Source organism: Jaculus jaculus, chromosome 4 (assembly GCF_020740685.1).
Source record: "Jaculus jaculus isolate mJacJac1 chromosome 4, mJacJac1.mat.Y.cur, whole genome shotgun sequence".
Lineage (NCBI taxonomy): Eukaryota > Metazoa > Chordata > Mammalia > Rodentia > Dipodidae > Jaculus > Jaculus jaculus.
This window is the reverse complement of record NC_059105.1, coordinates 122,750,515-122,765,563: the sequence shown is the minus strand read 5'-3', so window position 1 is coordinate 122,765,563 and position 15,049 is coordinate 122,750,515. Positions and strand designations below refer to the sequence as shown.

Below are 15,049 nucleotides of genomic sequence, written 5' to 3'. Positions count from 1 at the left end.
CTTCTCCAGTATTCCAGGCCTGCTGAGTTAGGGCTCAGCTGCCTCTCTTTCTTCCCTTCGCTGGTAACAGAAGCTCCAGCAAATGTTTCTAACTCCTGAGTCCACTCAGCCATGTCCCCCTTGCAAAATCCTCCCCTTCCCGCACCCCCCTGCACCCAGCCAGCCAGCCAATCCGAGGCCTGCTAGCCTCGCCAGACCCAACTCCCGGGGCTTCGGTGGGATAAAACTGGTAGGCGATGCCCGGTAGATGGGAGCAAACTTCAGAAGACTGAAGAGACACCGGGCCCAGGGCACCCTTACTGGCAGATCCAGGCAGGGAGGGTCTGTGGCCAGCCAGCCAGGTATGTTGCCCAGGGTTAGCAAGGAACTGGCAAGGAGTGGACATGAGAGAAAAGACACAGGGTCCCAGGAAACTGGCAGCGGGTTCCCTCTCAAGTTAAATGGGATGAGGCTCTGGTTAGTAAAGGTACAAGGGACTTAAAGTGGTGTTTGGGGCTTCCTCAGAGCACCCCAAAACGCGGATCATGTAGCAGCAATATTAGCCAGGCCAGGCCTCGCTTTGCCTAAAAAAATCTCCTACAATTAGGACGCAGTGAAAATCTAAGGGAAGGGACCTGGGGAGACGCTGTAACACTGGGACTTCAAATCTCATGCCCCTTCCTGTAGGTCTGTGCTGGGTAGCTGCGTGGTGCCTGGCGGCTGCCCGGACCTATGTAAGGAAGCTACAGGAGTGCTCTACAGGCTGTGAAAGATTCCCGGAGATGCCTCACAACTCCATCAGATCCGGTAAGGACGCGGTGGGGCCAGGACCCCTGAGCCCCCGCGCCACCTGCATTGTGCGTGAGCTCAGATCGGTCGCTGTGGCTAGACAGCTGACGCTGGGGGCCAGCGGGACCCACCTGCATAGGGACGCAGCGAGGGCCTGGCACGCAGCTGGGGACGTCCTTCTTCTCTTCCTGGGTGCCCTCTGGCCTGGCTGAGTTGCTCTCCCAGGCCTCAGTTTATCAGCGGACCACATTGAGCGGTGAGGGGTTCCCTGTGGGGTCACAAGGGTTGTTTTTTTGAGCCACACAACCATCCTGCAGGGTCCATTAGGATGGACATTCTACAAGCTCTCAGGGCCTGGGCCGCGCGGGGATTGTACTTGCAGCTCCTTGGCCCCCACCTCTACTCCCTGGTCTCCAGGTGCGCGCAGTTTTTCCCGGTGACTCCTAAACCGGACAGCGTCCCTCATTCTATCTACTCAGTTCGCCCCTGCTTGTCTCAAATCCATGGGAAAGGAGTCGGTGGTCCCTAGTCTGGGAACCGGTGCTGCACTCTGATGCCCTCTGATGACTGCTTGCCGGCATGGGGCAGACGGGGACTCGCGATCTGGGTACCCGCTGCTGGGGATTAAAGTGCCAAGGTATCCCCATCCGCCTCCACACCTGCGTCCAGGCCCAGGGCCTTCAAAAGCTGTGGAACTCCCTCCCAGCAGGTATGCCTGTTCTCCCCTCTCATATCCCCAGGCCGGAGGGGTCTGCCCGGAATAAAAGAGCCCTTGTGTAGAGGCTGGTGGACGCGGTGGGCGCCGCTACCCAGACGCGTAGCCAGTGCGGAAAGCGGGTGGAGGCGCGGCTCGACCCGCGGTGATGAATGAAGCCCCGCCGGGCGCGAGGAAGGCGATTTATGGGGCCAGGGCGCATTGCTATCGATTTGGGCGGACAAAGTGAGAGGAAATCAATATTTCAGATGAATTCTCGGCGAATATGTACTTCCGCGCAGCAAACGGGACATTTGTTATAATAAGGAGGGTCGAATCCCGCACGGCGCAAGACTGAGATCTCTATTTAGCCAAGACAGCACCACGGGTATCGGGATAATCCTCAGTTGTAGGGTCGTGGCCACACTAGGCAGGGCATCGGCAATCTCCTGGGGCGCTGAAAGGTTTTCCCCATCCGGTTCGCTTTAGGTCCGCCAGGGAGTTAGCAGGATGCTCCCTCCGGGGCCCTGCTCCCCTCCGAAAATGAAGCCAGAACTGTCCTAACCTCTAGCTGGCTGGGCGTGGGTCATCGGAAAGGGCTGCCACTTGAAGACCTCACCACACGCCCGTCCATACGTCCGTACAGCGGGCTTGCCAGGCCCCGGATCTGGTGAAACTTGCACCCCTTATCCGGCTGCTCCCACAGGCCAGGCGCGCTCCTATGCTACTTTTAAGACCAGGGCACAATTTTAGCACCTCAGACTTGAGTCAAACTGCAGTGAATTGCAGGGAGTCGCCCCAGCCTGGGGAGCAGGACAAGGTACTAGGCCTAGCGCAAGGTACCCTGAGCTGGATCCCAGGTTTGTCTGCGCCTGACCTCTTCTGCTAGGCTCCTGGGGCTGCGTGCTTACACCCCCAGACTTTCTCCGGACCTTTCTGGCAATAGCAGGGGTGTCTTGGGACCTCAAATTTACTGGGTTACATAGAACCCTTCTCTGGGACACTGCCAGAGAAATAAGGATGTCATGGTTCCTCTGGTTGGCTTATTTTCATTCTAGAAGCACAACTTAGAATGGAAAAAAAGGAAAGACAGACAAATGGCACGATTTACTTTTACATTATTCTCAATTCGCAACTGAGCCAGTTGATAAGAAAACTTTCCCATTAGATTAGATGCAAATGGACTTTGAGTTCGAGACAGACCCCTCTGCCCCTGGCCCTGCTAGGTATCTCTGTTTGGCGAAGCCAGGGAGGACTCCCTAAAATAAATGAAGATATAAAACCGCCAGGGAGGGAAAAGGGCTCTTTCTCCATCCATTTAATTTAGTGCTTAAAAGAAGAAAATTGCGTAGGTCCCCCCAAATTCTGGCCACAATTAGCACAACTGAGCAGGGGAGCTGATCAGTTTACTTGATACGGTGACCCACATTAAAGATGAATTTATCAGCTGACCCTGTTGTTTTTATAAGTCCATTCTTTAGATTTTAGCGACTGGTTGCACATGTCTTGGACACCTTGATTTCTGAGTTTGCTGTACGTGGAGTCCACAGGTGTAAGTTTCATCTGGAGCGGACTCCACCACACTTTTCGTCAGAGCGAGGCTGTGCTCCACACTTGCAAAACCATCACAGCTCCCCTGGAAAACTTCCCTCCACTCTCCCGCCCAGGCTGTGGCAGGTTGCTCTCAGTTTATCCTCAGCTAATCTAAATTTACAGAAAAGGCTTAACATCACAGCTTTATTCTGAAGGAATGGTGCGCTGCGATACAAGCCAATTATTTTAATGAACGTAAATCAGCGATGGGCTAAACGTTCTGTAATATCCGCAGGACCTTTTGTTGCATCAGGGGGAAAAAATCCTCTGCAATAGAGACATTTTAGAGAAAAAAGAAAGCACTGAAAGATACACGAAAATTGATCAATGTCACATAAATATTAAAATGCAAATAATACTGCTTTTCAATGAAGCGTTTAGTGAAAGCAAGGAAATCGCTATTAAAGGTTATATAAGATAACTTGTCTTAAACCTCTCCACCTCGTCCTGAAAATAGGTGATGAAAACTGTAAAATGGGAAGCACGAATTAAGATCAAGAAGAAGGGAACATATGTAAGTTCCCAGTCGGAGATATAAAGTCCTTCTGGCTTGGACTTGGAATAAAGACTTATAACTCCATTTGGATCTATTTTCTTTTCAGCTTTCTTGTTTGACTTGAAGGGGATTTTCTTGGGAGGAGAAATGGCATTGAGGAACATAAAGAGGTATTGGGGTTCCTCAATTCATCTTTGTTGATTCATCTTTGAGATGGTCCATACTCCTGCCCTCCTCAACGCAAGTTAATTAGGAGATAATTTGGCTACCTTGTGAATTAGTTTTAAGATAAGTATCTTTTCAAGCTTTGTCATTTTAATTGCCCCACTGATTGATGAGAAGTAATTATTTCTAATTGACACTTTTTTGATGTCTATTGGAAGCATTTATTTGGGACCTTCTTGAGGTAAAAGGAAAGTTAATTAATTTTATCAATCTGCAAACCAAAGAACTTTGCTTAATTTTCTCTGAAGAGGACAAAGAAAGTGAAGGAAACAAAACAAAAGTTAGTCTTGTGGAATTTTAATTATGAAGAAATATTTTGGTTCAAAGGAAATCATCTATTAATATGATAAACCAAAATTTTATAGAATGCCTCATACCTCTAATTTTTATCAAGTGCAACTTTTAAGGTCATACATTTTTCCATGACCATAGTCACTAGCCCTTTATGCGCTGACTTCATTTTGGAGCACGTCCTTCTGCTTGCTAATTTTGGGCAAAGAGTAAGATCTATGAAACTTAATATACTTAGAATAAATGAATCAGTTTTTAGAAAAACTTACAAATCTTCTGTAATTATTGATGGAGTTGGGGATAAAGGTGAAGCTCTGCTTACGATGACGTGCCGTCTCACGCCTTCTCATACCTCAACCTTGCAGTAAACAGTTTAATCATTGACATCCTCCAAAATGTTTTACTATGAGAGAGAAAGACAGAACAGAATAAAGAGGAAAAGACGGTATAAAAGAGGCTATGGGGGAGGAGGAAAGAGGGAGGGAGGGATGTGGCTGGGGAGAATAAAGAGAAAACACTTATTTCAGAAGTGAAGGTAGTCAGGTGCATGGGACCTTTGCTCTGTGACGTAAGAAAATTGAAATCTTAATTTCAGAAAACATATTTTTGAAATCTATATGCAACCTCTATGTAAGCCAATCCCCAGAACCATCCCAAGCTACCAGTTTTCTGTTCTTAAAATGAGGCAGATTTTTTGGAAGCCAAGTTGTTGGGATTTGAGACATGTGACCATTGAAGTTTTAATTTGGGGATCCATGAAAAGAATGCACATTGGGCTGTGAGGACTTACAAGATTTGAGTGTTATATTTATCTTATTCTGAAAGCTCCCATGGTCTTTGTCCCATGACTTATTGACATAAGAAAATATTTTTGAATCAACCCCAAATACCCTCTTCTGCCTTCTCCCCCCACCCCACACATATATTCATGTGTCCCTGGAATAAGAGGAACATAATAACATAGATGTTCCTGTCATGTTAATTTTAGTTAGTGTCCCTTTCAATCATTTATGTATAAAATCTTGTCTGCTTTTAATGTTTCTCCCAGATTACGTGGAGCTTCAAGAATGAGGAAATGTTTCAAATGAAAAAGAAATTTAAGATGTACAAATAGTAGATAATATCACATACCAGCCTCACTATTAGTGAAACTGGAAAAATATATAAATAATGCAAAAAAAAATCACCAAGGGAGAGTTTAGTAATGGAAAATTCCCCTGCAATTAAATGAAACAGTAATTTAGTGGAGATATGCCTGAATGAATTAGCATTTATTAATTGGTTCTCTTAAAAACAATTTGTGTGTGTGTGTGTGAGCGCATATTGTGTTGGGGAGGCTAATGTAGAAATTACATATTTTCTTTAGGAGAAGTTCCTCAAACCTTCATTTCAAATTATAACCTCATCACAATCTTTCTCTCTCTCTCTTTTTGTGAAAACGTCCCTTTCTTACACAGGCAAATTTCACCTGCACACAGAAACCTTACTCGAGGCAAAGAGAAGAGCCCTCTCTAAAGCAGAAAAAAGAATGAAGCTGATCTCTCTCCCCACCACCATACACACATGCACCACCACACTGACTCCTCTTGATATATTTCTAAACATGAAACCACTGGGGAGCACACTGTTGCAATCTGCACTGCTTTGCTGAGGAACATTTAAACCTGGTCCAAAGAGACTCCCAGATTACCTACCTTCTCTAGTGCACAACTAACTGGGGCAGGGGAGGCTGCTTTGCGGTTGTGGTCTTTGACCAGCCCGCTGGAGCATCCTCCTTGGTTCAGGCAGGAACTACAGTTTGTAATTTCAAAGAGGAGCTTGCTAGGGTTGACTGGTGCATAGATGTGTTTACTTTCTCTCACCACAGTTGGTCTGTCTTCAGCTCTGAGCATTTTAAAGCTGCTCTATTTATCAATCCAAGAGCTGCTAGAGATCTCAGCTAAGCTGAGAAGCATTGAGCTCTGTGATTCTGAGCACAGAGAAGCCAAAAGATTAAATAAACAATTTTTTTTTTTGGTGGAGAGAGAGAGAGAAAGAGAGAGAGAGAGAGAGAGAGAGATAGAGAGAGATAGATAGATATTGGGAGAGAGAGGGAATTTTTAAAGAGAGGGGAGGCATGGAATGAGTGTCCTTTCAAGATTTAGATTATTTCTGCTTTTTAGTTAAGACTTGGATATAGACTAAGGCAGTAGCCTCCACTTTATTCCATAAAGCTCTCACTTTATTCAGGGGCAGGTCTTGAGGGTGCAAAACACTCTAAAAGAGAAGAGTGAACCCCACACTCACTATAAGGGTAATCCTTTCTAGGTTCAGATTGAAAGATCTTAGCCCAGGTTCTTTCAGAGAGGGAGCCAAAAGACACACTGCTTGTGAAATGTGTGCAATGACTATTTCTAATTTGCATGCTAGATGGGTCTCATCCATAGAAGAAGTACAGAAAACAACCACCCAGGGGCATCCAGGTTCCTAAAAGTTGACTCCCCCAGGCTAATGCCAGCTCCTCCAGCCTACAGTGAATACACTGAAATGCAGTAACTGAAGTGGGCAGGTGAGCAGAAGCTCCTGCCCTTCTTTGTTTATTTGTAGTAAAGACACATTTAAGTACATCTTTGAAGGGTGATGATTAGTTCTACATATTCAGAGTTGGTTGATAGACCTAGCCACATGAGAACCTGATGAGCAAATAAATGTTTCTTATACAAGCCACTGGATAGAAAGTTTTTCACTGGAATGTTTCAGTTCAAGCCTATAATTCTTATTACAGAGTGTGTGGAGTGTGGGCTTTGCCCCAGGAATAGATTTGGATAGAAACCAGTATCTTTTTACTAAGACATGTCCAAGATCAAGAGTTCAGCAGTCCCTCATGAATATTTGTTTCTTTTTGGGCTAATTTCTGATCCCATTTCATAGTTCCAAATATCATATAAGATGCCAAATATTTTTAGACACCCCAGATTCAGCTATGCAGCACCTCCTGCCTTGACAGTGTTACTTTTATAGCAAAAGTCTATCCTGCCACTTAGTGCCAGGCAACTGAGATTGTCATTTGAGGACCATTACAGGTGTGTCATTGTACTGAGAACATGGACATCCACCATCTCATTTAATTCTCACAACACTGCCTGCAAGTATTACATTCACATTTCTATAAAAGAGAAGGGAACTGATGGCAGAGAGAGGCAGATCTGACTCCCATTAACTTTCTACTGGTCCCCACCTACTCAAAGTCCTCATTACTCAGAACTCCCTGCAGCAATAGATGGATCACTTATACTTGCAAACTTGGTGGAAACTCAGCAAGAACTGTGGGTAAGAAGGCTTTAGTGCCTGTAGTACAATGACTCTCAGGGCCTTCAAAGGCATCAGCTTACTTTTCCCATCTATAACCCCACATCTAGTAATATGTCAATTTTCAGTATGTTTTTTAGTCTCCCTAACTGCAAAAGGAGGAAAATGTTCACTTCTCCTTACTCCTCTTGGAAATTGCTGTGGCGAGAAGATGGTCAACCATTATCCAAGACAGAGGAAAGAGCTTCCTTTGAACACAATGCCCCAAAGCTATGACATCCCCATTTGCACCAGAATAAGCAGTCTAACTTGAGTACCTCAGCAAGTTCAAAGTCCAAAAGGAACTAAGGTCCCTTCCCTGACATCTCAGAACCATACTTAGCTTGTGAGCTGGAGTCCATTTCTGGAACCAGTGAGTAAGTTGCCATGATAGACATATCTTTGGAGTGTCCAGGAAGATTTTCCTACTGTGCAGGGTGCCACATCCCTAGGCCACACAGCCAGGAGTGGTGGAGGCACTTGGGCACTGGGCTGGGATAGCTTTTCACCAAATTAATATTTGTTCCCTCTGCAACTTTCTTGAGATTTCTCTCAATTGGGGGATCAAAACTGAGGTCTGTGCTCCTTTGGAGCCTTTGCAGAGATTTGGTTTGTAACATCAGCTTGAAAGAAAGGTTCATTTTAATGTCTTCACTTAGCTTCTTGGCTGATTGCATTTCTGCAATGAAAATCTGTTTTTGGTTTAAGCCGAAAGACTGAGAAAGAAAAGGCATTTCTTCCCTCCTTTCTTTTAGCTCTTTTCTTTTTCATTGATCTTTGGTTTTGTCTTTTCCACTTGTTTTCCTAAGTGGCCTTGTGGTGACCTGAGCAGTTAGTGCTAATTAGGCTGCTGGGACATATTGTCACTGTCAGGCCAGCACAGTAGAATGGTCCAAGAGTTTGCTGAAAGATGCATCTAAGAGGAAAATGACTTAATCTACTGTCATCCTGTAAACTGTGTTTGCACACACCTGACCTGACCTTCTTTGTGTGTTGTTTTTAGTTGTTGTATCTCTTAGAGGACAGCAGAACTATTATCCCTGGGATAAGTTCTGGGGTTGTGAGGTGTCAAGAGGGTGAGAGACTTCTGAAATAACTGTGACACCAGATCATGTCCCAGCCTCCCAAAGCCTCTGCTTCCAGCAAAAAAAAAAAAAAAAAAAAAAAAAAAAAAAAAAAAAAAAAGGTGTCATGCTCCGAGGCTTTGGTCTTGATCCAAACTTAGCTGTTTCTACCTTAGGCAAGTCTGTTGTCTCTCTGGGCCTCATTACTTTATCTACATAAAATTTGGGGATACTGCATGGCTTCTAGAAAGCTAAGTCAGTAAAACTAGTGTTTTCTCCTGGTATGTAGTACCTAGTCAAGAATTATTTCCTGGGCTGGAGAGATGGCTTAGGTGCATGCCTGTGAAGCCTAAGGATGCAGGTTCGATTCTCCAGGTCCCATGTGAGCCAGATACACATGGTGGTGCATGAGTCTGGAGTTCATTTGCAATGGCTAGAGGCCCTGCCATACCTGCTCTCTCTCTATCTCTCTCTCCCTCCCCCGCTCTCTGTGCCTAATAAATAAAATAAATAAAAATAAATCTTTAAAAAAAGGAATTATTTCCTGCTCCATATCATGGTCACCTGGGAGGACAGTGTCCAGGACAATTTCCAAATGTTTGAGTGTTTTAGCCTGTCCCATGAAACTTCAAATGGGTGACTTGAAACCTACAGCTGAAATATTGTTCCTTTTTAAAATTTATTTTTATTACATATGGACATACTTAGTATGTAAACAACATATGTTGGTACCATACTTTTTCACATTCCTGCCCCTTTTCAGAAGAGGCTCTCAGCATTGGAGATGAAGGTCAACTCCATGAAGTCATGCATTGTGGGGGTACCAGTCAGTTATTGGTGAGAGTTAATGTCTCTGTGCATAATGTCCCGACCTGTGGCTCTAACAATATTTCCACCCCGTCTTCTGCAAATTTCCCTGAGCCATGTTGGGTGCATTTTACGTCTGCTTCAGTGATGGGCTCTTAGGAGCCTCTGAATCTCTGGTGTAGTAGGAATTGAGTATCCTCAGTGTCTATCTCTTTCACCCTTGTGCTGATATCAGCTTCACCAAGAAAGCAACACCCTTGCTCATTTCCCCAGTTCCTCTGTGGTTTCAGCTGGGCCAGGGTGGAGTGTGCTGGGTCGTTTATCCTCTCAGGTCCAGCTCCTGTCTGAATAAGAGAAACAGATTCTCCAATGGAGAATGAAGTCAGAACTGGATAAATGGGATAACCATTATTAATTTATGGAGAATGCAAAAGGTGTAGATCCTCTTATATCCCAAAAATAGTGGGAGCTTGACATTGGAAAGCAAAGTTGTTATCTGGGTATGATTCTGACTTGTTTCTCAGTTCCAGATGTGGTTTCCTCTCCATTGAGCAGATCTGTTAGCCAAGCCAAGAACAGCTGGTTACCCACCATGGCTGTGTGCCACTATTGCATTTGTGAGAGCATCATGTCAGGTTGTTTGCTTCTGAGTAGCTTAGACTTTGGGTTGCTCAGACAGATTTTGGTCACTTTTCCCTGTTTCTCATGTAGCACCTTCCAGTACTAGATGGGCTAACTGTCTAGGGACTGACTCTCTTCTGGATCCTAACCAGGTCTCTCCATGGTTTGTGCTAACAGCTGATGGTGTCTTCAGCAGTCTCTGGTGGGTAATCAAGTGCTCTGACAGAAGTCTGTCTTGTTTGTTTTGAGAGAATTTGTGGGTCTCTCCAATCAACAGCTTGTTGTGGATGTTAACCACATCTTGTTACAGGGAATTATAGGCCAGCACCAAGGGAAAAAAAATAAAAAGACATAAAAGAAAGTGAAACAGAGAAATGTAAGGTTAGGCTTCATTTCACCCTCTCCAGGGCCCTTCACTTCAGGTGCTGCTCCTAAGGTCCTGTTATCAGTTCAACCTTTTAGTCTGACTTCCAGGATATAGGTTTCTGTGGTACCAGTTCAACTGGGTTCAATCTTGTGTCCTCCCCCTCCCATATTTCCCCTTCCCCCAAACCCTACACTCCCTATTGTCCAAGCCTCAAGATGCCATTCAGGTATATCAGCAACTCTGGCTGACCCAGGTTAGGAACCGCAGATGAGTGAGACCATGCTACAATTGTCTCTCTGTGATTGTGTGAGTTTGTTTAGTATAATCTGTTCCAAGTTTGATCATTTTCCTACAAATTTGGGTGTGTCATTTTTTTCTTACTGCTGAGTAGAATTCCATTGTGTAGATATACCACATCTTGGTTATTCATTCGTCCAGTGATGGGCATCTGGGTTAATTCCAGTTCTTAGCTATTATGAATTAAGCAGCTATAAACATTATTGAGCAAATATCTCTGAACTGAGGAATGGAGCTTTTAAGATAAATGACCAGTAAGGGAATAACAGGATGTGTTGGTAACTCTATGTTCATCCTTTTAAGGAGTCTCCATATTGATTTCCATAGTGAGTGTACCAGCTTATCTTCCCACCAAAAATGAATGAGTGTTCCTATTTCTCCACAGCCTTGCCAATATTGGTTTTCATTTGATTTTTTAATGTTTGCTATCTGTACTGGGGTAAGGTGGAATCTCAGTTGTTTTCCATTTGAAAGTAAGGAGATAGCTTTTACTATTTTACAAAATAGTAGGCTCATCACACAGGAGTACTGAGATCAAATGAAGGGACACATGGGAAGGGCTGACCTAGACCCACTCAGCTGTCATCAGCCATTAGGTAGACCTATCTAGAAATGGGCTTCTGGCTTCATTTTATCAGAAAATTCAGTTTCAGGGGAATGGATTGTCTGTGGACTTTATGTAGTGATCCAGAATATTGTTGGGGTTTGGTAGAATCAAGCAGAGAGCACATATGAGCTCCTGTGTGTTTGAAATTGTGCTGGGTATGCAACTAAGACAGAACACTGGCACACTTGTCTGGGAAATTTGTTTTTAATGGATAGAGAGCCATGCATTTGAGTTAAAAAATTAAATCTCCCAATTTTCTGGTTTCTTCTCTTTTCTCTCTGTCTTCTTCTCCACCTACCTCATGTCTTATGTCTTCCTGGTTTGTGTAATAGTAATAATCCACCTTTGGCCTGGTGGCCAACTCTGGTGGACATTTGAGTCTGTGACCTCTGACTTCAGCAATACTTTTCTCTTTTATTCTTACACTGAGTTTGCTCTTGAGCAGCTCCAAAATAGAAGTGGCGACAGCAAGGTAATCTCTCCACACATACAGAGACCTAACCTGCAATGAGCATCTGGTTGTGACTCTGTGGTAGGAACAAGAAGGAGGGAACTTCAGGCAGGAAATATACAGGAATCAAGGTAGGCAGCAGATGGAATCTGAGGGTCAGAAGTTTAATTCAACTTAACAAGCCCACGTGGAGTGCCACTTGCTATGTGTAGGGCACCATGCCAACAATGGTAGCATTTGTAGCCAGGGCTGAGGAGGCAAATGATTGGGCTTTTATCTTGAAGGGTGGGGAGCTAGAGTCTTGTGATTCCCTTTAAAGAGGATAGACAAACTGGGAGGAGGAATAAGCAGACAAAACAGTTCAAGGGCAGGAAAAGGATGAACAATGATAATCTAGTATGTGGGAGTGCCAGGGAGCCAGAGGTCATTTATCTTGAACAGCCACCAGAGAACAACCTAATCATCAGGGCTGACAGATATACCTACTCTGACCTTCTGGAGAGGCAGTTTGTGAACTTGGGTAGATCAGCTGGCTGCAGGACAGGGTATATTGTCTCAGTGTGGCTAACCAGCTGAAGACAGAAGGTGATAAAACTATAAGTATTAGTGCTGTGGATATCCACTTCCTCAAAGTCAAAATGCTTTTGGGACACTTAAAATGCTGAATCCCTTCACAATGTTTTCATAGGTTGCAAACTTTGTGGGATTTTCCCCCTGGGGACTTCCCTTCTCCAGCTGTTATTCTGAGACTCTGCCTTCCTCAGGGCCAGGCCAAGCCCAATTACCTGGCAAATGTCTCTCAGCCTGGGATACCTGAGGCCCAGGAGTGCATCATGTTACAGTCAGATTGCTCTTCATCTCCACTCCCTTAGAAGCCTGCCTGTATCTTGCAGTATAGACACAGTTACACACAGCTGATGACTGTACATTATTTTTTATGTATTCATCCATCTTCTGTACATAAATGGCATCTACCTTGAGCCCAGGGAATAGACTTTTTCCCCTATAGTGGAGGATAACAGAGGCCATACCTCTGGGGTCATACCTGCCTGGCTTCAAATTCCTGTGCAAAGGCTCACCTGTTTGACCACAGGTGCTCTTGGTCAATTGGGTGGGATTCATCAGTTCTGCCTCAAAAGTCTGATGTCATAGTGAAGTACTTGCTCCCCATATGCTTGTTGCCCTCAGCCAACCCAGCTCCCATGCCACTTCCTGTAAAGCCTTCTAGGACTCATTTTCTTTTGCAGTTCCTCAAGACCTCCCGAGTGCTGCACTTGCATGGCTATTTTGCAGTCCGCTTTGCACCGAGCATTTACCTTACCGGCTTGAGCTGCTTGAATATATGGTGGGATATGTGCCACACACATCCCAAGAGCTTCAAAGGTGTTATTTTATTTTGTTTTGCATGTGAGTGTGTAGTATGTGTACTGTGATGTGTGTGTGTGGTGTATGCATGTGTGTGTATGCAATTGAGTGTGCCCTTGAGCACATACATAGAGGCCAAAGGAAAATGTCAGATATTCTCCTCTATCACTCATTTGAGTATTTCCTTAAGATGGAGTCTCTCCATGAATCTAGAGCTGTCATTTTGGTTTTGTTTTTCCCTGAGCCCTGGTCTTCAGTCTTTGCTCCCCAAGAACTGGTGTTACAGGCATAAGTGTTCACAACCAGCTGTTTATGTATGTGAGTTATTGGGAATTGAACATGGAAAATCAGGCCCTCTCAGGCCTTCAGGCAAGTGCTGTTCTTTGCTGAGCCATCTCCTTAGCCTTTGTTTTGTTTTTGAGAAAGAAAAGGTCTCATGTAGCCCAGGCTGACCTCAAATTCACTATGTATCCAAGAGTGAATTGGATTTCTGATCTTTTTTCCTCCATCTCCCAAGTACTGGGATTAAAGAATGTACCACTACATCATACTTAGGGGCTAATGATCAAATCCCAGGCTTCAAGCATGCTAGGCAAACACTCTACCAACTGATTTACATATCCAGCCCATTCATAGGTTTTTGTTTCACTAAGTAACCCAACTAGACCCCAGGTCTTCAGGTCAAAGGTATTCAGAAGTGAGGTGCTGTTAGAACATTATACTGATAAGAAACTGAAGACACAAGAAGCATATCTACATTCAGGTCCCATAGGCCTTGTGGCAAACAAGGTTCTCTTCTCAAAAATAGGGTTTTCTCTGTGACCTTGTGGTATGCCTCAGAGTGTGATGAGGATATAGTTAAGTTCTCTAAGCTGAGGCAATGAGTTTTGAATGACTCCTGTTCTCAGTGATTGGGACTTGGGGGAATTTGACAGATCTTCCCTTACAGAATGACAGAGTGGGAAGCCCAGCAAGAGCAGCTGAGACACAAAGACATACAGATGCATGTGTGTGAATGTACACACACACACACACACACACACACACACACACAATACTCACCCAAATACACAGAGAAATTTACATGCAACCAGGCTGGGAACTAGGGGGAGGTGCAAAGGTACTACAAAATGCAAAATTTAAGGAGCCTATCCTTTTGGACTCATGCAAGGACAGGATAAGCCCTAAGTGTGGTCCTTCCTTTAATTTTGTAATCTAGACACCTGTATATTTTCAGTCTAGTCTCTCATCTATGATACATACACACACTCATATACACACCACCTATTCTCACAGACAGAAGTGTACACACACACACACACACACACACACACACACACACACACACGGAATAAACCTTTACAACGTGCATGTTAATCATGGTCCTAGGTCTATGGATAACATAAAGACATCAGAAGACCTATTGTTTTCAGAGACCCTGAGTGCCTTAGCTATGAAATTGTAGGTGTTGAATCCATGGTTGCTGGAAAAGAAGTGATGATGGATTTGGTGGGGAAAGTGGAGTCTGAGTTACCCAGGGAATCTTCTCTGTGTTGTGGGTCCATTTAGGCAGAGAGTCACTGGACTGTGACATCCTCATCCCTATTCCTGCAGCTTATGGTTTGACTTCTGAGCAGAGGAACCAATGCCTACCCAGTTCTTCTCTCCCTGCCCCCAGCCTTTCACTGAAGGGATGGGACATGGATAATCATGGAGATTCCCTAGAGACTTTCCAGTTCAGCATTCCACTTGTCAGATGAGACCCAGAGAAAGCTAGTCATTTACCAATAGTACCTTCTAGCATCATTGAGTCTCTGGGGTTCATCATGGCTCCCCCTAGGTCAGGAAAATCTAACAAGTGGGCAGTAACAATATCAGAAGGATACTTCCTTTCCAGAATCCTCTTGGTCTTCCAAGGATAAAGAATTGAGAGCTACTGAGGTGGGATCCTATGCTCCGATGAGAATAACATTGCAAACATTCTTCCTTGGCTCAGAATTCCTGAGCAACTTTGCCTTGTGGGTCCCTCAGCTTTTGCCCCACAGCCTAATGCATGGGCCCATCTCAGTTTATACC

The 15,049-nt window shown here is 44.5% G+C and overlaps 1 protein-coding gene across 12 annotated transcripts in view; it reads left to right on the top strand.

The window, feature by feature from the left end:
- Nucleotides 1–214: 214 nt before the first annotated feature.
- Nucleotides 215–15,049, top strand: part of Pax8 (paired box 8) — a 66,704-nt gene continuing 51,869 nt past the window's right edge. For all 12 annotated transcript variants that reach the window (XM_045148199.1, XM_045148206.1, XM_045148198.1 and 9 more), the window contains exons 1-2: nt 215–341; nt 667–786. In XM_045148199.1, the coding sequence (XP_045004134.1) occupies nt 248–341; nt 667–786 (214 nt within the window). In that variant the 5' untranslated portion in view covers nt 215–247. The remainder of the gene's footprint in view (nt 342–666; nt 787–15,049) is intronic.